At 39.2% G+C, this 22,651-nt stretch overlaps 2 protein-coding genes across 6 annotated transcripts in view; one reads left to right on the forward strand and one right to left on the reverse strand.

The window, feature by feature from the left end:
* Window positions 1-16,766, reverse strand: part of UBR1 (ubiquitin protein ligase E3 component n-recognin 1) — a 129,549-nt gene extending 112,783 nt beyond the window's left edge. For 4 of the 5 annotated variants that reach the window (XM_023735189.1, XM_004380676.2, XM_023735190.1 and 1 more), the window contains exons 1-2: window positions 16,539-16,766; window positions 3,044-3,300 (exon numbers count right to left, since the gene is read on the reverse strand). In XM_023735189.1, coding sequence (XP_023590957.1) covers window positions 3,044-3,300; window positions 16,539-16,619 — 338 coding nt within the window. In that variant the 5' untranslated portion in view covers window positions 16,620-16,766. Of the gene's footprint in view, window positions 1-3,043; window positions 3,301-16,538 lie in introns of those variants that run through there. The other variant, XM_023735191.1, reaches the window with a different exon arrangement.
* A 26-nt stretch (window positions 16,767-16,792) lies between these two features.
* Window positions 16,793-22,651, forward strand: part of TMEM62 (transmembrane protein 62) — a 47,744-nt gene continuing 41,885 nt past the window's right edge. The window contains exon 1 of the mRNA XM_023735195.1: window positions 16,793-16,899. The gene's annotated coding sequence lies outside the window, so the exon portion shown is untranslated. The remainder of the gene's footprint in view (window positions 16,900-22,651) is intronic.

Genomic DNA, 22,651 nt, shown 5'->3' on the forward strand with positions numbered 1-22,651 from the left:
TACTGTCTTACCCTTCACCAAAGTTACCACTTATCTATCGTCTATTTATTATTTCCCACCCACCCCCCATCCCTTGTAACCAACGAAGATTGTTTCTTTCTGTGTGTAAACTTGTTTTTGAGTTTTTGCAGTAGAGGTCTCATATAACATTTGTCCTTTTGTGATTGACTTATTTCACTCGGCATAATGTCCTCCAGTTTCATCCATGTTATGAGATGCTTCACAGATTCATCACTGTTCTTTATCGTTGCATAGTACTTCATTGCGTGTATGTACCATAGTTTGCTTATCCATTCATCTGTTGATGGGCATCTAGGTTGTCTCCATCTTTTTGCTATTGTGAACAATGCTGCAATGAACATGGTGTGCATATGTCTATTCGTGTGATGGCTCTTTCTCTGGGATATATTCCTAGGAGTGGGACTGCTAGATCGTATGGTATTTCTATTTCTAGCTTTCTAAGGAAGCGCCGTATCATTTTCCAAAATGGTTGTATCATTTTGCATTCCCACCAGCACTGCATAAGAGTTCCGATATCCCTGCAGCCTCTCCAACATTTGTTATTTCCCGTGTTTTTGATTCGTCCCACTAATGCCAGGGTGAGACGGTAACTCACGTGGTTTTAATCTGCATTTCTCTAATGGCTAGTAATCACAAGCATTTCCTCATGTGTCTGTTTGCTGCTTGAATGTCTTCTTCGATGAAGTGTCTGTTCATTTCCTTTGCTCATTTTTTAATTGGATTGTCTTTTTGTTGTAGAGGTGTTGGATTTTCCTGTAGATTTTAGAGATTAGATCTTTGTCTGATCTCTAGACCTTTGTCCAAAACTTTTTTTCCCAGTCTGTAGGTTCTCTTTTTACTCTTTTGGTGAAGTCTTTTGATGAGCATAAGTGTTTGATTTTTAGAAGATCCCAGTTATCGAGCTTATCTTCTGGAGTTTGTATGTTGTGGTTATGGTTTAAATCCTGTTAATGCCGCGTATTAGGGCCTCTAGCGTTGATCCTATTTTTTCTTCTATAGTTTTTAGCTTTATATTTAGGTATTTGATCCATTTTGAATTAGTTTTTGTATATGGTATGAGGTATGGGTCCTGTTTCATTTTTTTGCAGATGGACATCCAGTTTTGCTAGCACCATTTGTTAAAAAGACTGTCTTTTCCCCATCTGATGGACTTTGGGCCCTTGTTGAAGATCAGGTGACCACAGGTGGATAGATTTGCATCTGGGTTCTCAATTCTGTTCCACTGGTCAATGTATCTGTCATTGTACCAGTACCAGGCTGTTCTGACTACCATAACTGTATACTAGGTTCTGAGGTCAGGTAGTGTGAGTCCTCCTACTTTCTTCTTCTTCTTCAGTAGTGCTTTACTTATTCGGGGCTTCATCCCTTTCCATATAAAGTTAAAGATTAGGTTTTCCATCTCTTTAAAGAACGTTGTTGGTATTTGGATCGGGATTGCGTTGTATTTGTAAATTACTTTGGGTAGAACTGTCATTTTCACGATGTTGAGTCTATCTATACATGAGCATGGTATGTTTTTCCATTTATGTAGATCCCTTTGGGTTTCTTGCAGTAGTGTTTTGTAGTTTTCTTTGCGTAGGTCTTTTACAGCCCTGGTTAGATTTATTCCTAAGTATTTTATTTTTTTTAGGTGGTATTATAAACAGTATTATTTTCCTGATTTCCTTTTCATTGTTCTAGAAGAGTTCATTTCTTAAAAAAGATTTTTTAAAACAGTAATTTTAGACATGAATCAGAAAGTTGTAAAAATGAATTTTAAAAAGTTAATAGCAAATAAAGGTTGCCTAATAATACTCTGTAAAAATGTATTATCTACATGATCTATTTAGAGCAAGATTTCTCAACTTCAGACAGGTCTACTGACATTTTAGATGGGATGATTATTTTTTGGCAGGGTGAGGAGGAAAGGAGACTGTCCCTGTGCATCGTAGGCTGTTTAACAGCATCCCTGGCCTCTACCCACTAGATGTCAATACAACCCCCAGTCATGACAATAAAAAATGTCTCCATGACATTTTTGGAGATATAAGGTCTACAAATGTCTACTATACTTTAGCTGAAATTGATTAGGCTTCAACTAAAAATATCTAAGGAGATTAATTAACTTTGCTATGTTATAAAGCAAAATAGTACGCGAAATGCAACTGTTAACTATACATAAACCAGTCAAACTTAGAATTACAGTGCAGCTAGACAATTCTCTGTATTTATAAAGTCTAAAAATGCACACTCCTAACATAAACTACCTCTAATAAAGGAGGAAAAACTGAAAGTGCTGCCAAGATCCAAACATCAAAAATTTCAGACAGGTGTAGGGAGTAAAAAGGTTCTCCGTGCCACCATGATGTGTAAGGCAACTACTCTCACAAAAATAAACAAACAAACAAACAAACACCTAAAGCCGCTTCCAGTTTCTCTACCACTGGCCTCTTCTATTCAACTAAATTCCAATTGCTCCTACCAGCCCACAATCCCTACTTACAGTTCTGAAATCCAAAAACCCCTGAAAATGGAAAGCTTATTTATTTATTTATTTATTTTTTGTAGGTTTGGCATTGAATCTCATTTTGGGACAAAAAATGACCTGAAATGACATGAGACTATAGATTTTATACCACTTGCTATGAATACTGATAGACTTCTTGCAGAAATGCTGTGCTTGATTACAGGGCCCTAAGTCTGCCAGGGAAATTACATACTATACACATCAAGTACTATATCACCTTTCTAAAATCTGAAAAATTCAGAATTCTGAAATACACCTGGCCCAAAGGGTCTCTACATTTTAAGAAGGGGAAAAATATATCACAAATACTTTTGGAGAAGAAAAAGAGAGCTGTTCAAGACAAAGTCATTTATTCGAAAACAAGGTGTTCTAGCAAAAACAGACGTATAAGTGCCTAATAAAAAAAAATTAAGTACGATTAAATATTAGTAGTAAACCAAGAAATCTATATCATGAGATAGGCACAAAATACCGTGATTGTAATTATAACCAATCTTGCAAATTTCTAATTCTTACCTACAAGAATATGTTGTCTCTCCACTTTTGAAAACCTTCCCACAGAGTTGAAACGCTCCACTGTGCTTCAACTTCTCTAAGCAAACATCTGGATCTTCTCCAAATAAGTACCACTCCAGTGGAGTGAATATTGACATTTGTACACTCTCTTCCTGCTTTTCCAAATCCGGGTCCATTTCAGAAAAATAAATTTCTGGCACCAATTGTGCCAAACGATGCATGAAAGCAGTATAAAAATCAGCTTGCTGATCCCACCACTGCAAGAAACGAAGACAAAAATTAGACTTTGCTACAAGTTTCTTCTTAAAGATCTAGGGGCACAAGTAATGCCACAATTATATAATTTTGGAGAAAGATATTTATAATATATTCTTATTTTATCTTTCACCAATACAAAAGAAAAGTGTCAGATTAATAAAAAAAATTACTCTTGGAAATCAGTGGTTGCCTACCTACCACAGATATCTGGAAAAAAGAAGAGCAGTTGTAGTGGATGAGAATTACCGCTCCTTCTGGAATTGCCAACTCCTACCATGTGAAGGTGATTCTATTACAGTTCAGAGGATGTACAGACAAAGCATTCTCCATGTTCTTATTTTAATTGTTTCAGAGAGCCATAGGTTTAATGAGAGATGAAAATTAACGTGAGTCAAAGAGGTTTTAGACTACAAAAAGCACTAACCGTAAGAGAAAAACAAGTAGATAAATTGCACCTCATCAAAAGTAAAATCTTTTGTTCTTCAAAAGACATTGTTAAAGATGGCAAATAAGCATATGAAAACATGCTCAACATTATTAGTCAGAAGAGAAGTGCAAATTAATATGACAGTGAGATACACCTATATAACCTATTAAGAGTGGCTAAAATAAAAATCTGGTAATACCAAATGTCAACAAAAGGACGTAGAGAAACTAGAAGTCTCATACACTGCTGGTGGGAATTCAAAATGGTACAGCCACTTTGGAAAAGAGTTGAGTTTTTTATAAAGTTAAGCATACACTTACCATATGACCAGATATCAAACATCCAGGTATTTACTCCAAAATTAAAACTTCACACAAAAATCTGTATGTGAGTGTTATAGCAGCTTCATTCATAATTACCAAAAATTGGAAACAATCCAGAAGTTCTTCAATTCAATCAGTAAAATAATTAACTGTTGTTGCTAGGTACTGTCGAGTCAGTTCCGACCCACAGCGAGCCTACAGGACAAAGGAGAACTGCCCCACAGCGTTTCCAACTGCTGATCTTTTGGTCATACATATACATTGTGAAATGTTGTTACTGGATGCCATCAAGTCGATTTTTACTCACAATGACCTCATATGACAGAGCTGAACTGTCCCACAGGATTTTCTTGGCTGTAATCTTCATGGAAGCAGATCACCAGGTCTTTTTCCCATGGAGCCACTGGACGGGTTGAAACCACCAAACTTGGGGTTTAGCAGCTGAGTGCTTAACCATTTGTACCACCTTGACTCCTTATACCATGGGCTACTACTTGGCAATAAAAGGAATGAGCTATCCATCCATGAAACATCGTGGATTATCACAAAATGGATCATTCTGAAAGAAGTCAGACTCAAAGGATATACTATATGATTCCATTCACATAACTTTCTGGAAAAAGCAAAATAGTCTCTTTAACAAATGGTACTGGCAAAACTGGATATCCATCTGCAAAAAACTGAAACAAGACCCATACCTCATACCATGCACAAAAACTAACTCAAAACATATCAAAGGCCTAAATATAAAATCAAGAACGATAAAGATCATGGAAGAAAAAACAGGAACAATGCTAGGAGCCCTAATATACGGCATAAACAGAATACAAACCAGAAGTAACAATGCACAAATACCACAAGAGAAACTAGATAACTGGGAGCGCCTAAAAATCAAACACTTATGCTCATCAAAAGACTTCACCAAAAGAGTAAAAAGACAACCTACAGACTGGGAAAAAAATTTTGGCTATGACAAATCTGATCAGCATCTAATCTCTAAAATCTACAAGATACTGCAAAACCTCAACAATGAAAGGACAAATAACCCAATTAAAAACTGGGCAAATGATACGAACAGGCACTTCACCAAAGAAGACATTCAGGCAGCTAAGAGACAGATGAGGAAATGCTCACAATCATGAGCCATTAGAGAAATGCAAATCAAAACTACAATGAGATACCATCTCACCCCAACAAGGTTAGCATTAATCCAAAAACCACAAAATAATAAATGTTGGAGAGGTTGTAGAGAGACTGGAACACTTATACACTGTTGGTGGGAATGTAAAATGGTACACCCACTTCGGAAATTGATTTGGCACTTCCTGAAAAAGCTAGAAACAGAAGTACCATACAATCCAGCTATCCTGCTCCTTGGAATATATCCTAGAGAAACAAAAGCCATCACACAAATAGATATATGCACACCCATGTTCATTGCAGCACTGTTCACAACAGCAGAAAGATGGAAACAACCTAGGTGCCCATCAATGGACGAATGGATAAACAAATTATGGTATATCCACACAATGGAATACTACAAAATGATAAAAGAACAACGATGAAGCCATGAAACATCTTATAACATGGAGGCATCTGGAGGGCATTACGCTGAGTGAATTTAGTCAGTCACAGGACAAATACTGTATAAGACCACTATCATAAGAACTCAAGAAAAGGTTTAAACACAGAAGAAAACATTCTTTGATGGTTACAAGGGACGGAAGGGAGAGAGAGGGGTATTCACTACCTAGATAGTAGACAAGAATTATCTTAGGTGAAGTGGAGGACAGCACACACTACAGGGGAAGTCAGCACAACTGGACTAAATCAAAGCTAAGAAGTTTCCTGAATACAATCAAGCACTTTGAGGGACACAGCAGCAGGGGCGGAGGTCTGGAGACCATGCTTTCAGGGGACATCTAGGTCAACTGGCATAACAAAGTTTACTAAGAAAATGTCCTGCATCCTACATTGGTGAGTGACGTCTGCGGTTGAGCGGCCATCTAATATGCATCAATTCGTCCCAACCCATCTGGAGCAAAGGAGAATGCATAACACAAAAGACACCAGGAAAGTATTACCCCAAGAGACAGAAAGGGCTACGTAAACCAGAGACTTCATCAGCCTGAGACCAGAAGAACTAGAGGGTGCCCGGCTACCACCAACGACCACCCTGACAGGAAACACAGCAGAAAGTCCCTGTTGGAGCAGGAGAAAAGTGGGGTGCAGAACTCAAATTCTAGTAAAAAGACCAGACTTAATGGTTTGATTGAGACTGGAGGGACCCTGGAAGACATGGCCCCTGGACTCTCTTAGCCCAAAACTAAAACCATTCCTGAGACCAACTCTTCAGACAAAGATTAGACTGGACTATGGGACACAAATGATACTCAGGAAGAGTGTACTTCTTAGCTCAAGTAGATACACGAGACTAAATGGGTAACTCCTGTCCAGAAGTGAGATGAGAAGGCAGAGGGGGTCAGGAGCTGGTTGAATGGACACGGGAAATCCGGCGTGGAAAGGAGGAGTGTGCTGTCACAGTATAGGGAGAACAATTAGGGTCACATAACAATGTACGTATAAATTTTTGTATGAGAGACTAACCTGAATTGTAAACTCTCACTTAAAGCACAACAACAATAAAAAATAAAATCACTTGTAGGAGACCATACAGTCGACAATTACTTTAAAACAAAGATGAGAATGTAAGGGGGCAGGGAAACTAGATTAATGGAAACGGAACAACCAGTATGGAAATAATGAGAATGTTCATGCATTGTGAAGAATATAACCAATGTCACTAAACAATCTGTGTAGAAATTGTTCAATGGGAACTTAAACTGCTGTGCAAACCTTCACTGAAAACACAATAAATTATTATTAAAAAAAAAAAAAGAAATACTAATAATTCATGAACCCCTTGATATGATGCACTGAGAAAGATACAACATCATTTTTTGCGGTATTCTTGGCAAAAACGGATAACCTCATTCCAATCATGAGAAAACATCAAACCCAAATTGAGGGACATTCTACAAAATAACTGCTCAGTACTCTTCAAAAGTATCAAGGTAAGACCAAGACACTGGTACAGACTGAAGAGGCTACAGAGAAATAACCAAATGCAATGTGGGATCCTATATAGGATCCTGGATCAGAAAAAGGATGTTAGTGGGAAAACTGAATAAAGCCTGTAGTGTAGTTAATAATACTGAATCCATTATTAATTTCCTGTCTTTGACAATTGTACTATCATTATGTAAGATGTTAACATTAGGGGAAGCAGGGCATGAGATAAAAGAGAACTCTGTGCTATTTTTGCAACTTTTCTCTAAATCTAAAATTAGTCCAAAATAAAAAAGTTCTGAAAAAGAAATGATACTGAAGATACACATTTACTAATGTGGAAAAGCATTAATAATACACAACTGAGTAAAGTAGGTTACAAAGCAGTATGTATAGAATCCCATTTGGTCATATATTAGACACACACACACACACACACACACACACACACACACGAAAAATCAGAAAGAATATATATCAAGATGTTAACAGTAATGGGTGGTGGAATGTTAGCATATTTTTATGTAATTTGGGGGAATTAACTGTAAAATTGAAAACATTTTACCAAAACCTTTTAAAATCTTTTAAAAACTATACATTCCAATATTCTAAGTCCAATTTTTCTAGGGTACAACAGACCAACAACTTGTTTTCTCCACATACCTGGCAACAACTACAACCAGGAGACTGACAACAACTAATGCCCTAATAAGGTTCTTCTCTTCAAACAGTATTAAACGAAGAGGGAGAAAAACTCCTGTATATTCAATGCTATAAACCAAACAAAAAACATTTCTCCACTACCTAATATGGAAGGCATGGAACTAGTTATTTTCAAGTTCTCTGTCACGAATAGGAGAAACTTGAGGGTCACCAAAGATCTAAAGGATCTTCTGGTTCAAGCCTCATTTTACAGATGAGAAGACTGAGTAGCAAGGAAGTACACTGGCTTGTCCAGGATTGAATAACCAGTTAGTACCAGACTCAGGAAAAGAACTCATGTATCCTGACTCCTAGAGTTCGGTGTTCATTCTACTCAACTAAATATAAATGCACAGATCTTTTAAAATTCATCCTTCTGCAGACTTGCTCAATTTCACATTAATAGTAAAGACAAAAACAAAAAAAACCTTTGTGTTCTTTATCTTCTTTTCTTCCAAATGGAGCCTCTTAGCCACAACTGTCTAACATTCCTGAATAGTACTAAATATTTTAAAATTTTATCTCTGTCTTTACACCCCTTAGTGTGAAGAACTGATATTTTAAAATGTTATCTCTATACTGTTGGTTGATTTAGGCAAAATGGCTGGGTGCTGACGCTTTAAATGCCCTTTCCACAGATCTAACCACTAGCATTCTATGCCTCCACCCCCCTCCCACCTTAGCCATTCCTCAAGGCCCAGCTCTGAATCCTTCCTGATCAGCCCAATAAAATTTCTCCCCCCTGTTAACTCCAATACAGCATCTACTGAAGGAAATAATCATTCAATACTTATACCACTCTTTGATATAAGTTACCTTTAAATGTGCATAGCTAGCCTCTTCAACGAGGCCGTAGGCTCCCTGAGGAAAGGACTTTGCCTTTCAAATCCCTGTATTCCCCACAGGCCTAACACACGTGTACAACAAAAATTCTCAGAATGGGAACCAAATTTACTGCGTAAACTGTCACTAAAAATACAGTATTATTTTTAAAAGTTCTCAGTAATGTTGACAACATTAAGCCTTCTGAAACTTCTCTTACAGAATTGTTTTAGGAGAACAAAGATTTTTTTCCAAGGTGATTGCCACAACTATGAAAAGCTTTCTAACTAAAATTTCTGTTCTCCGCCGCCCCCCTCTCCCCGCCAATAACAGTAAGTATACTGGATGTATTTTACTGGGTGACATGTTCAGGAATAGGAGCAGGTTTGGGTGCTTTCTGGTGGTGGTGGTGGTGGTTTGTTTTTAGTATTTTCCCGATTTGGGGTAGAAATGGAACCCTGGTGGCACAGTGGTTAAAAGCTCAGCTGCTAACCAAAAGGTTGGCAATTCATACCCACCAGCTGCTCCCTGGAAACTATATGGCAGTTCTACTCTGTTCAATAGGGTTGCTATGAGTCGGAATCAACTCATCAGCAATGGGTTTGGTTTTTTCAGGGGCAGAAATAAAATTAAGAATTTTAACTTTAATGTCCAGGGGGAAGAAAGACAAACACTTTTTTTTTCCAACATCAGGAGTTAATGGCTTTCCCAACTGACTTCCATAAAAACAAGTTCTCACAACACTTAAATTCCCAAACATTCCAAACATTTTCCTCATCCCCATGGAGACTAAAAGATATGTTCTCAACTCTGACCCAGGGACTTGGATGCCTGTTTGGGAAGATCATCTGAAAAAGGAACTTACTTTAAATAGAGTAGATCCCTTTTGTTCAAACCACAACTTATCCTCCCTTAGGCATCTGCAGAACCTACAGAGGCTCTGAAATTCTTTTTTAAATTCTTCTTTTTTAAAGTGATAACAAAATCTGGAGGCTCTAGAATTGTTGATAGCAATTACTGGTTAGTAACTGGAATATCTAGGAACATCTATCTCTAGGCACCAAGAAATCTTTTGGTTATACAAAGTTTTTCTTGTAATACTATTTGACAGACTCATAAAAGTTTAAAACAAAAACAAAAAAATTCCTAGTGCAACTGCTTCTTCTTGTTAGCTGCCATCAAGTTGGCTAGATTCATGGCAATCCCATGCATAATGGGATCTGACCATTGTGATCCACAGGGTTTTTATTGGCTGATTTTTTTCAGAAGTAGATCGCCAAGCCTTTCTTCCTAGTCTGTCTTAGTCTGGAAGCTCCACTGAAACCTGTTCAGCATCGCAACAAGATGCAAGCCTCCACTCACAGACAGATGGTGGCTGTGCTTGAGGTGCACTGGCCAGAAATTGAACCCAGGTCTCCCATAAGGAAATCCCATCTACAGCATACCTGATAAGCCACCTAAGCCTGTGTGAAACTTCTCAACCAAATCCCATTCTTACAGCCCATAACTAAGCCAAAATATACCTTCCTATTACTTTTATCCTACACCACCTACAATAATCCAGTACAATTCACTCTGCTCTTTCACTTATCAGCCTTTCAAATAAATGAAGATTACTATGCCTCTCATTCGTCTCTTCATTCTAAGGATAAACTTTTTTATTTGGCCATTCCTAATAACACTGTCAGAGCCCTAGTGGCACAGGGGTTAAGAGCTACAGTGAGCTATGGCTGCTAACCAAAAGGTCGCAAAATCCACCAGCTGCTCCTTGGAAACCCTATGGGGCAGTTCTACTCTGTCTTATGAGGTCGCTGTGAGTCAGAATTGACTCAACAGCAACAGTTTTTTTGTTTTTTTTTTAAATAACACCGTGTCCAGATCACTCTCCGCATTGCTTACTCTTATATGGAACATGTACAATACACTAACTATGGTGTGACCACACAGAGGAGTGGGACTATCTATTACCTCCCTTATTTATGCCTGGAGCCCTGGTGGTGCAGTGGTTAAGAGCTCAGCTGCTAACCAAAAGGTCAGCAATTTGAATCCACCAGCTGCTCCTTGGAAATCCTAATGGGGCAGTTCTACTCTGTCCTATAGGGTCACTATGAGTGGGAATCGACTCAACGGCAAAAGTTTGGTTTTTTGGTTTGCATCTATGGCTCCTCTGTGAAGGACGGACTGGGGGCAAGCAAGAGTGAAAGCAAAGAGACCAGTTAAGAGGCCACTGCAGTTGCTCTGGTTTGGACTAGAGAGGTGGCAGTGGAGACAGAGAGGGTTTATGTTCAAGAGCTATTATGTAGGTATCATCACTGAGACAGGGATAACTAAACTCTTGATCTGCCTTCCTCTTTTTCTCACCCAAAATCTGGTTCTTCCTCTCAGTATGTGACACCACCACTGCCATGAATGCTTAGGACAAAAACTAGGGATCCAGATGTCATCTCTGTTTCCTCCCCTTTCCCTCATGCCTAATCATCAGCAAGTCCTCTTGTTTCTACCATACATCCAAAATCCCTCTCAAATTCGACCAAATGGGCAGCTCCTGTCCAAAAGCAGGAGAAGGCAGGAAGAGACAGGAAATGGTCAGACGGACACGGGGAACCTGGGGTGGGAAGGGGGAGTGTGTTGTCATATTGTGGGGACTGCAACCAATGTCAAAAAACAATGTATGCATAAATTTTTGAATGAGAAATTAACTTGAGCTATAAACCTTCACCTAATGCACAATTAAAAAAAAAAAAAGATCAGAAGAGCATCAGAGTGGGCCTGACCTAATCTCATGAGCCCTTTAAAAGCAGGGAGTTTCTCTGGCTCATCGCAGAAATGAAGTCAGAAGGACTCTGCCAGAGGAGGGAAAAAAAAATCCCTCTCAAATTCAACCACTTGTCTCCATTTCTAGTGGTATCTCTCTAGTGCAAGTCAAGCCATAGTTGATCTGGACACGGTGTTATTTAAAAAAAAAAACAAAAAAACTGTTGCTGTTGAGTCGATTCTGACTCACAGCGACCTCGTAAGACAGAGTAGAACTGCCCCATAGGGTTTCCAAGGAGCAGCTGGTGGATTTTGCGACCTTTTGGTTAGCACAGTAGCTTCCTAATTGCTTCCCCATTTGAAACACTTATTAGACATCCAAGTGAAGACACCAAGTAGGCAGATGGATTTGTGATTCTGGAGGGCAGAAGTGAGGTGAGCTAGAGACATAAATTTGGGAACTGAACGTGTACAGATGGTATTTAAAGCCACACAACTGGATAACTCACCTAAGCAGAGGGTGTAGACAAGATTAAGAAAAGAACTCAGCACCATGCCAGAAGGTATCTTCAGAGATGGAATAAAGGAAGAAAATCCAGCTAAAGAAGACAGAAGTTCTAGCAGACCACTCCACTCACTACCCGGTGGATTCCCAATCTTTCTCTGTACTCGTCCTCTTGGATCCGATAAACCACCCTCTCCTAGAACCTATTTTATGACACTGAACTACTCTCACCTCCTACCTGCTTAGCTGCTCTTTTTTCAGGTTCTTCCCTGGTTTTCTTCCCCCATCTTCTACCCCTGACATTCAATTATCCCTGTTCATTTGTTCACTCCTTCTCTCTTTCCTTCTCTCTCTCTCACATACACACAAACACACACACACACTTTCTTCCTCAAAGATTTTATCCACCCACCTCCACAACTTCAACTGTCACCAAAGTTGATGACTTCCATATGTTTAGCTAAGTGTTACTCAAAGTGTGGCCCATAATCCAAGACTTAAGAATTAGCAGGGTATACTTGTGAAGCCCTGGTGGTGCAGCGGTTAAGAGCTCGGCTGCTAACCAAAAGGTCGGCAGTTCAAAAATACCACCCACTCCTTGGAAATCCTACAGGGCAGTTTTACTCTGTCCTATGGGGTCACTATGAGTTTGGTCTTCTTGGCTTACCTGTGAAAATGCAAATTCCTGGACTCCCACCCTGGACCTACAGAGTCACTTCCCCAGATGATTCTTACACAATAGCTTTTATAAATGTCCAATAAGTCACTTATTGTTTCACCCTAATTGCAGTGGTAGGTGCTGTAAGGAATAAAAGAGCCTTCATGCTTGCCAATAGCACTAAGACAGAAAAATGACATGGCATCTAAGAAGGAAGTGTGATTTAAAGAAATCAGGAACTGGAACACTTATACACTGCAAGTGGGAAGGTAAAACAGTACAACCTCTTTGGAAATCGATTTGGTGTTTCCTTAAAAAGCTAGAAATAGAAGTACCATAAGATCCAGCAATCCCACTCCTTGGAACATATTTTAGAGAAATAAGAGCCATCACAGAATAGATATATGCACACCCATGTTCATCACAGCACTGTTCACAACAGCAAAAAGATGGAAACAACCTGGGTGCCCATCAATGGACAAATGGATAAACAAATTATGGTATATTTACACAATGGAATACTACAAAAGAATAAAGAACAACAATGAATTCACGAAACATCTCACAACTTGGACAAATCTGGAAGGCATTATGCTGAGTGAAATTAGTCAGTCTCAAGAGGACAAATATTGAATGAGACCACTGTTATAAGAATTCAAGAAAAGGTTTAAACATAGAAGGAAACATTCTTTGATGGTTACTAGGGTGGGGAGGGGGGGAGAGAGGAATTCACTAATTAGATAGTAGACCAAGAATTATCTTAGGTGAAGGGAAGGACAACACACAATACAGGGAAAATCAGCACAACTGAACTAAACCAAAAGCTAAGAAGTTTCCTGAACACAACCAAAAACTTTGAGGGACAGAATAGCAGGGGCGGGGGTGTGGGGACCATGCTTTCAGGGGACATCTAGGTCAACTGGCATAACAAAGTTTATTAAGAAAATGTTCTGCATCCTACTTTGGTGAGTGGTGTCTGGGGTCTTAAAAGCTAGCAAGTGGCCATCTAAGATGCATCAACTGGTCCCAACCCACCTGGAGCAAAGGAAAGTGAAGAACACCAAAGACACAAGGAAAGCATTAGCACAAGAGACAAAAAGGGCCACATAAACCAGAGACTGCTACAGTCTGAGACCAGAAGAACTAGATGGTGCCCAGCTACCACCAATGACCACCCTGACAGGGAACACAACAGAGAGTCCCTGTTGGAGCAGGAAAAAAGTGGGGTGCAGAACTCAAATTCACATAAAAAGACCAGACTTAATGACTGAGACTAGAGATATCCCAGAAGACATGGCCCCCAGACTCTCTGTTAACCCAGAACTAAAACCATTCCCGAAGCCCACTCTTCAAAGATTAGACTAGACTATAAAAAACATAAAGTAATACTCGTGAGGAGCGTGCTTCTTAGCTCAAGCAGATACACGAGACTAAATGGGCAGCTCCCGTCCGGAGGTGGGATGAGAAGGCAGAAAGGAATAGGAGCTGGTTGAATGGACACAGGAAACCCAGGGTGGAAAGGGGGAGTGTGCTGTCACATTGTGGGGACTGCAACTAGGGTCACATAACAATACATGTATAAATTGTTGTATGAGAAACTAACTTGAGCTGTAAACATTCACCCAAAGCACAATTAAAAAAAAAAAAAATCAGAAACTATAACCAGGGATAAGACTCTAGTGGACTTGGTAAGATTTCTTACCTATAATCATTTACTACTTTTGTATTCCCTTGTTTCCCAGTAACAGTTAAAAATAAAAATCACTTAAATGGAAAAGAACCTTTGAGGTTGTTTTTCTTGACAGCAAGAATAAAGTAAACTGGGAAGGCAGTCTCTTACTCCAAAACCCAAAAACCAAACCCACTGCCGTCGAGTCGATTCCGACTCATAGCAACCCTACAGGAGAGAGTAGAACTGCCTCATTGAGTTTCCTAGGAGCACATGGTAGATTCGAGCTGCCGATCTTTTGGTTAGCAGCTGAATTTTTAACACTACATCACCAGAGTGTCCAATCTTACTCCACTGCAGGACAAAATTGATGATGGTAACTTTATAAAGAAAAGGTAGGTAGGATGATCTCTGGGGCCCTCGATTAGCATGAGAACGCATGAGGTGCACCTAACCTGATTATACCGTTACAAAAACTTGATGCGCCTCCATGTTCTCTAACTCTAAAATTCCCCTTTCTGACCAAAACGTTCAGGCCTTCCAATTATGTCAATAGTATTACCTTTAATCCTTCAAATCCCCCCAATCTCCCAGAATTCTGGTTTTGGCTTTGCTTACTACCCTGTTTCAGCTTGAATTCCAAAGTTAGCCAATCCAAAGTCATTATACAGAGAGGTCCAAGCCAAAAAAAGTGGTTAAAAGTCACAGGTTCTCACCCACTTACATCACTCTATCTTGTATTAAAATTCTTTGAACACTTGTCTTATCTGTATCACTAGACCGTTGAGATCCCTAAGGCTGTATTACATTTCTCTTTGCATCTACCACCGTGCAAAACCCAAAGCCTTACCCAAAGAAATCTAATAATATTTCTTGAAGGAAACAGTTTGTCACATAAATTCTAGCTCAATTCCTGTACCACTATCTCCAACTCCAAATCAGTGGAGCTCAGATTGATGAGGCTTTATTGTACCACCTGGAAGGAATATCAAAGCTTTAAATAAGTATTAGTCATTTTGGGCAATATCAAACTACAATAACACTTCTGACCAAAGTGCAGTTTCTTCACCTATTCTAAAATTTAAAAAGTGCAAACTAACATTAAGGCCAGATGTTTCAGCTGCTTCTTAACTTTTGCTGTCTTCTCATTCCTTATCATCTCAAACAGATGCTTCCTCCTTTGCTATCAGTGATGAAGTGAGATTCAACTGCTATTTGGGACAGAGGATGGCTGCAGGGCACTGCTCTAGTCTGTGGCTAAACCCTTATTTCAACTCTCTCTAGCTGGCTTCTATCTTCTAACTAATCTCTCCAGCCCCTGAGGGTTGACTCTTATTTCTGTAGCTCACTCTGTTCTCTCATGAAACAATGCTCAAGTGTCTGCAGGGCTAAAATACTTCAAGAATGCCTTTATTAAAATTACATGCCAAAGAAATTTCAGGAAGAGGTGTATATCCTATACTTTTCATCTAGGGCAATAAAAACAAACACATAATACTCAACATCATGCAGTGATCAATATTTGTATATTTCCTCTGAATCTCCCCACTAGATGTCCGGGGCCTCCAGAACATTCCCTACCATTGCTCCCTCCCTCTTATCCTCCTCAGCCAGCTCTTTCCCAGTAAGCCAGACTACTGACTCAAACTTGCTCACTATCTCAGCCTTCCCATTCTTTCAAAACGCAAGACCAGAGTATAGACTCCGATACTAACGGTATTGTTGTTCTGACTTGAAATGTCTGGGAGTCCCTTCTTCACCATTAAAAAGCAGCGACAGAGGACGAGGGTCTCTCCTGAGGATTAGGCCTGGGGTTCTCAAGATGCTAGAATGAAGGACTACAATTCCAATAGCCCACATCTTGACATAAGTTGGCAGTGGCAGCATTCCCTGCCACTATCAAGCCCCACCCAGTCAGATATGCAAACACCACCAGGTATTGCGTTCTGGATTCCTGTCATCAAGAGGGGTTAGCACTGCGTCCAGCGGAAAATGGCTCTTCCTCCAATCCCGCCTCAGCCCCTACACCAAACCATCTAATAACATAACCAGTTCTTTCTACTCAGGATAGAGACATGTTAGAGCTCGTCATGACTAAGAAATGGCAAAGCCATTATATTTCATAGACTTGGTCTGCAAAAATGTGGGTGATGACTAACTTTTTATCCGTGGCTTCCTTCCAGATCAATCCATACGACCCCTCTCCCCGGTGCCGCCATATGGGGTGAAGCCCCACATCCTCCTGAGCGCGGTGGGGAGGAACTGGGGGGTACGGGGGAACAAAAGGAACTTGCCTACGAGGACTTACAGATGCCAGTTGCTGAGGGCCCTGGGGCAACTCGGTGCTAACTTCCATCCTCTCCGCACCCCCTTCCTCCTCGTCCGCCATCTTGAGGTAAACTGACACCCGCAGTTCCCGACCCCTGGCCGGAGACCAGAAGAAACCTGTGGCCGGTGCGAGAGACAAGGGGCGACACTTTTACGACGGCCCCTGAAGTCGGGTTTGACGCAGAACCGAGGAACAGCTTCCGGTCCGCTTCCCGGAAGCAAGCGTCACGACCTAAGAGGGCTCGAGAGCTGTTTTTTTCTCCGTGTGATTTCTTGGTTCGCTGCTTGGTGGCCGAGTGGTTGTGTCTGATTTTGCCGCTAAGAACTGTTGCATCTGCCAGGTAAAGAACAAAGTCAGCGTCCGTTATGAAAGGAAGAAAACTGTCCAAAGCGAGAACCTGTCCTGAGCTAAGTGAGAACCTTTCCCGGGTCTCTTCCTGCCTAGGTAGTTGCCCTGGGTGTGTTTTGTCTCCCGATGTATCAGCAGCGGTTCCCCAGAGCCTACAAAATGAAAAACAAAGTACTCGATCTACCCTGTCTCTACAAATCTAGCTTGTCGGCACTTCCACACACGCACAAGAAAACTCCGGCCTCAGTTTTTGGGAGGGTCGAGGGATGGTAGTGGGGAAATAACGAAAAATTGGGAACCATCAAGTCATTCATCGGTAGAGGGAAGACACAACTGTGGTACATCCGCATAATCAGCTTCGGTACATACAATACCATACACCTCTTAAAAAGAACAAGGTAAATCTACGCGAAAAGGTTCTCTAGACAAGTGGGAGGACCTACTTGCCACGAATTATGTATTTGCAAATATGTGTATTTAAATGCAAAAAAAAAAAAAGGGGGAAGAGAGCAAACTAATAATAGTTAGCTCTAGGATTGGAGGAGGAAGGTGGCCAAGAGCTACTTTAGCTTCATCTGTGTTGTTTTAAATTGTTTACAGAACGAGTAATTTGAAAGTGTATTATTTAAGGAAGAGGAAAAAAAAAAGCTCATAACACTCTAGAAAGAAATGGATGGGGAAGAAAAAAGTAAGTCTGTCATTGAAGACCTTCCAAATGCTGTGGTCCAGGTCGATCTGCAGGACTTTGTACATAGAAGCTCTGATTCTCTAGGACTTTGCATAGATGCTCTGTGCTAAAAGGAACTACTTATTAGGTACTAAAATAGTGTCTTTCAGAGTTTTTTGCCCAAGAGCCACAATAAGAAATTCATTTTACATCATTGCAGTACACATATATAAAATTATGTAGGTATGTATACTGAAACAAAAGTTTCCTGGAACAATCTTCACACATAAATTGTGGTGGTTGCCATGGAGTAGTAGTCCAGCGCGTAACCATTTCCGCCACCCAGGGACTTTTTTTGTGTGTGTGCTTTAAGTGAAAGTTTACAATTCAAGTTAGTCTCTCATGTATCTACTTGAGCTAAGAAGCACACTCTTCACGAGTAGCATTTTCTATCCCATAGTCCAGTCTAATCTTTGTCTGAAGAGTTGGGCTCAGGAATGGTTTCAGTCTTGGGCAAACAGACATTCCGGGGGCCATGTCTTCCAGGGTCCCTCCAGTCTCAATTAAACCATTAAGTCTGGTCTTTTTACTAGGATTTGAGTTCTGCACCCAGGGACTGTTAATAACTCATTATGATATGATATTTTCTATTCTATTCCAATATATTCATGCATTTAAAACAAAATGCGGGTTATACATCATTAAGTTTTCACTCGCAATGAATTTTGTCCCACATTTTGAAAAAAGTGCTCTAAAAGTTAACTTGGTCTTTTTCTTTCTTCATGTCTTTGCTCCTATGGTTATCTTGCACTACCTCACTCCCGTCTATTTTTATCTTTTATTCCCCTCCATTCCTGTTGCCCTAGAGCCAATTCTGACTCAGCATTGCCCTAGATTAGTGAAATGGACTAGAAAATCTAGAAAGAATAATAGCGGCCATTTATTGATGTCATAATGCGATCAAGGCACTGTTTTAAATACTATACATTCTTCTGTAATCCTCATAACAGCCCTATAGGTTGGAAGTATTTTTTTTTAATTGTGCTTTAAGTGAAAGTTTACAATTCAAGTTAGTCTGTCACACAAAAATTTATACATACATTGTTATGTGACCCTAATTGTTCTCCCTATACTGTGACAGCACATTTCTCCTTTCCACCCCTGATTTCCCGTGTCTATTCAACCAGCCCCTGACTCTCTCTGCCTTCTCATCTCCCCTCTGGACAGGAGCTGCCATTTAGTCTCATGTATATACTTGAGCTAAAAAGCACACTCTTCACAAGTATCAGTTTATGTCCCACAGTCCAGTCTAATCTTTGACTGAAAAGTTGGCCTTGGGAAAAGTTTTAGTTCTGGGTTGACAAGAGAGTCTGGGGGCCATGCTTTCTGGGGTTCCTCCAGTCTCAGTCAGACCGTTAAGTCTGGTCTTTTTACGTGAATTTGAGTTCTGCACCCCACTTTTCTCCTGCTCCAACAGGGACTCTCTGTTGTGTTCCCTGTCAGGGTGGTCATTGGTGGTAGCTGGGCACCATCTAATTCTTCTGGTCTCAGGCTGTAGCAGTCTCTGGTTTATGTGGCCCTTTCTGTCTCTTGTGCTAAAGCTTTCCTTGTGTCTTTGGTGTTCTTCACTTTCCTTTGCTCCAGGTGGATTGGGACCAGTTGATGCATCTTAGATGGCCACTTGCTAGCTTTTAAGACCCCAGACACCACTCACCGAAGTAGGATGCAGAACATTTTCTTAATAAACTTTGTTATGCCAGTTGACCTAGATGTCCCCTGAAACCATGGTCCCCAGACCTCCGCCCCTGCTACTCTGTCCCTCAAAGTGTTTGGTTGTATTCAGGATACATCTTAGCTTTGATTTAGTCCAATTGTGCTGACTTCCCCTGTAGTGTGTGCTGTTCTTCCCTTCACCTAAGATAATTCTTGTCTATCTACTTAGTGAATACCCCCTCCCTCCCTCCCTCCCCACCCTCATAAACATCAAAGAATGTTTTCTGTGTTAAACCTTTCCTTGAGTTCTTATAATAGTGTTATTATGGAGGTATTACTTCTGTTTTACTATTTTGCAAATGAGGGAACTGAGTTTAGAGAAGTTATGTTACTTGGTTAGGGACATGCAGCTACCAAGTGATAGAGCAGAGATTAGAATCCAGTTCAAGTCCTTGTTCTTAATCATTTCATTCTACTACCTTATAACAATTCCACATATTTTATATATGAAAAATACAGCATTTCAAGGTAGAGGAAAATGGGTTGTTTATTAAAATGGTGCAAGAATAAATGGTTAATTCTTCAGGAAAAAATTAAGTCAGATCCTTACCTCAAATTAGATATCTAATTCTGGATGAATTAAAGAGTTAACTGCTAAAAAAGGAAAAATAAGTATTTTCATAAGGATGTCAGGCTTTCTAAGCATGGCATCAAAGGCAGAAAATTAAAAAGACAAATATGTAATTACATAAAAATTAAAAGCATAACAATAAACTATGCAAAGTTAAAAGCTAAACAAACTGGGAAGAAATGCCTACAACATACATGACAGACCAAAGGATATCCCAATAGAAAATCAGACAAAACACATAATATGCGACTCATGAATGTTTATAAATGTATGGGGGAAAACCTAACTTGTAAGCATAAATGCAAATTAAACAAAAATGGCACGCTATTTATTGCCTGTAAATTTGGTTAGTTATTTTTTTTTTTAAAGAGATATAATATCCAGTGTTGGTAAGACACTGGAAGGGTACTCATATATTGTTATGTAAAGTGCAAGAGAAATTAGTAAACCTGCTGGAAGGCAATGTGGCAATCTTCAAAAGCCTTTGTAGGACATGCATATTCTTTGGTCCAGCAACTCCATTTTTAAGACTTTTTCCTGGAGAAATAATTCAGGATGCAAGTGATGTTTTAACTACATCATTCTTGGTAATGGAGAAAAGTTAGAAACAACTCAAATGTCTAACAATAAAGAATACTAGCTAAATAAACCATAGTCAAGCATACAGTGTAATACTCTGTAGTCATAAAAATGTAGAACAGTGATTATCAAAGTGTGGTCCACAGATCCCCTGAGGATCCCCAAGACTCAGGAAGTCTGTGAGATCAAAACTATTTTTATAATAATACGAAGAAGTTATTTGCCTTTTTTTTTTTTAAGTGTGTTGGTATTTGTTCTGATTGATGCAAAAACAATGCTAAGTAAAACTGCTGGCTCCGTAGCAGAAATCAAGGCACCAAACTGAATTAGTCACAAAATTAAACTAGTAGTGCTTTCTTTACCACCAAGCACTTGCAGTTAAAAAAGAAAAAGCCAATTTCCCTTAAGAATGTCCTTGATAAAGCAGTAAAAATTAATTTTATTAACTCTCAAACCAAGAACTTTTATAAATATGAAAAAAACAACCAAACTAGTAAGCCAAGAAACAAAACATTCTTTATGTTAAAATGGGAAGCAAGTATAAAGCTTGTTTGCCATGTACAAAAGTATGATGGTTGATTTGAAGAGAAGCGCTTCTGTGACTCAGTTGCCAGCTAAACCAGCACTTTTTTCATGGAACACTTTTTACTTAAAAGAATAACTAACAGATAAACTATATTATTCAGACTTGGGTATTTGGCAGACATTTTCTCACATATGAACAAAGTAAGCCTTTCTCTGCAAGGAAAAAACAGTTTTTGTTTATGATCAAATTTGAGCTTTCAAGTGAAAATTAGAACTGTGGAAAACTTGTATCTGCCACTGTGAGCTTGACAAAAATCCCAACGAGGTCAGTGACAATATTAGCACATGATACATACACAGAGAGACACACATGGTTAAATGTTTGGCTGCTAACTGAGAGGTAGGAGGTTTGAACCCACTAGCAGCAGCTCCTTGAGAGAAAAGACCTGGCAATCTTCTCCTGTAATGATTATAGTTTAGGAAACCCTATGGGGCAGTTACTCTGTCCTATTGGGGTACTATGAGTTGGAATTGACTAACTGGCACACAACAACATGTATATATATTGTAATGAAATGTATCAACATTTAGAAGATGTGTATAACTGACTCAGTGAATCAATATTTTCCAAATGACCCATGCAGGATGTTACAAAATTATGCATGGGTAAGAAATCCATTCAAAGTGCTAAGTAGACCTATGGAGTTCAATGTCGGAGAGTACAAAAAGTTTACTGGTATGTTTCAAACTCCACACTATAATTGATCTTTAAGAAACAACTTGTCAAGTTCTGATATAGTATCAAAGAAGAGTATCCACAATCCTCTAAAAAGGCTATTAAAATATTCCTCTCTTTTCCAACCATGTATCTGTGTGAGGCCGTATTTTTTTCTTCATGTACTTCAGTAAAAATGACACATCACAATAAACTGAATGCAGATGCAATATGAGAATCCTGCTGTCTTCAATTAAGCCAGACATTAAAGAAATTTGCAAAAATGTAAAACATTGCTATACTTTCTGATAATTTTTTGTTTTGTTTTAGAAAACAGTTATTTTTCATTTTAAGATATTATTTATGTTAACATGTATTGGGTTTATTATTGATATTTTCAATGAATTAATATTTTTAAATTTTCTCAGTTTTTATTTCTAGTATGGAAATATCCATAGATATAACCCACATAAAGAGAATATCTTTGAAGTCCTCAATAATTTGTTAAGAGTGGAAAGGGCTCCTGAGACCACAGAGTTTGAGAACCACTGTTATAGAGGCATTTTCGTTGACTTGGGAAGATATTCACAATATATTGTTGGGTGGAAACAGTGTAATTCTATTTTTATGAGATAAAAATGCACCTGTACATTTAATGAGGAATACTAATCACCAAAATATTACTCTTTGTTATCCCTGGGTTGCAGAATTGTGGAAATCTTTATTTTCTGTTTAACTGTATTTTCTAGTTTTTCTTTCCCTCCTGTCAAAAAGAAAATTTCAGAGATTAAGGCAAATGTTTAATTTATGAGTTTATTTGAGCAGGACCAAATGATTCATGAATTGGGTGGCATCCAAACTGAAAGTGGAAGGAGCCCCAGCAATAAGAAACAAGTCAAGGGTTTATATAGCAA

This window comes from Trichechus manatus, unplaced genomic scaffold (assembly GCF_000243295.1).
Source record: "Trichechus manatus latirostris isolate Lorelei unplaced genomic scaffold, TriManLat1.0 scaffold00076, whole genome shotgun sequence".
NCBI lineage: Eukaryota > Metazoa > Chordata > Mammalia > Sirenia > Trichechidae > Trichechus > Trichechus manatus.